At 40.5% G+C, this 1,066-nt stretch overlaps 1 protein-coding gene across 1 annotated transcript; it reads right to left on the reverse strand.

The window, feature by feature from the left end:
• Positions 1-6: 6 nt before the first annotated feature.
• LOC111387255 (BTB/POZ domain-containing protein At3g05675) lies at positions 7-1,060 on the reverse strand. The gene has a single exon (XM_023011796.1). It carries the CDS (start codon positions 1,055-1,057, stop codon positions 32-34), a length of 1,026 nt encoding a protein of 341 aa, XP_022867564.1. The 5' UTR covers positions 1,058-1,060; the 3' UTR covers positions 7-31.
• Between the last annotated feature and the right edge of the window lie 6 nt (positions 1,061-1,066).

Here is a 1,066-nt window from a genome sequence, read left to right on the forward strand (position 1 = left end):
AAAAAAAAGAAAAAAAAAGAAAGCTAAGAAATCATACACTGTTAGTCGTCTGACGGCTTTCATCTAGCATTGTCAGCCTTCGCTTGGCAACCTTGGACCTGTAACACCAAACCTCAAATGCCTCCGTCAGGTCTGGATAATGAATGTGCTTATTTTCTAACCATTCTGTTAAAATTTCTGCCTGGTTCCCTGATGGCAATGTGAGAACTATTGAAACAAATGCCGACTCCAATGATTGCCAAAGCTCACCATCAATTTTTAACAGCAGATTCTTGTCATCATCGGAGGTGACAGAATCAATTGAAAACTTCACGACCCTTATGAATGGAAGCCAGATTTTAATCATGTTAAGGCGTTTTTTTGTTGGCAAAATAACAGTCCCATATCCTATAGCTTCCAAGACTTTAACTGTCACTTCAAGAACTTTTAACTTCGCTTCAGACAATTCACCTGCTGGGCATGTGTGCTCGACAACTTTAACTATATTTTCCGAAGTCTCCACCCAGCTGTAAACAAAATCTCTCAAGGATTCCAACTTTGCTAATATTTGAGAAGCCCATAACAGATCACTTAAGTTGGACTTGAATAATTCCAGTTTTTCTGAGTCGGCAACTGATTCTTGGAGATCACCAACCAAAGAATGCACAAGATTTACAAATCTGCTTGATAGTCTATTGACACATTGTCTGACCTCTAATTTGATCTCATCATCTGCGGTTAATAATGGAGCATCATCGTCTTCAGTCAGCATGTATTCAAGCTGCTCCTGAGCCGAGGTTTTAAGATCATTCAATGAAGATGAGGGTGATGATGTTGAGAAACGAATAGCTGACAGAAAAATCTTAACTATAGCCAGAGGATTGACTGGCCGGAGCCGAGCAAGTACTGGCTCTGCTTGTGCTCCCATTCCAGGTATAATTTTTAAAATTTCTTCTTCCTCGGCTTCTTCCCAGGGGACTGCTTCCAAATAGTCCACACAATTAGCAACAATTTGTGGGCATTCAAGCTCAACAGCTACTCTCAGTATGCCAAGAGCATTTTTTACACCATGCCACATGTCAGTCAC

The sequence above is a fragment of the Olea europaea genome, unplaced genomic scaffold (genome assembly GCF_002742605.1).
Source record: "Olea europaea var. sylvestris unplaced genomic scaffold, O_europaea_v1 scaffold39671, whole genome shotgun sequence".
Classification (NCBI taxonomy): domain Eukaryota; kingdom Viridiplantae; phylum Streptophyta; class Magnoliopsida; order Lamiales; family Oleaceae; genus Olea; species Olea europaea.

Bases quoted from the DNA above. Each gene is read 5' to 3' on its own strand.
- LOC111387255 (XM_023011796.1), bottom strand. From the start codon at position 1,057: ATGTGGCATGGTGTAAAAAATGCTCTTGGCATACTGAGAGTAGCTGTT.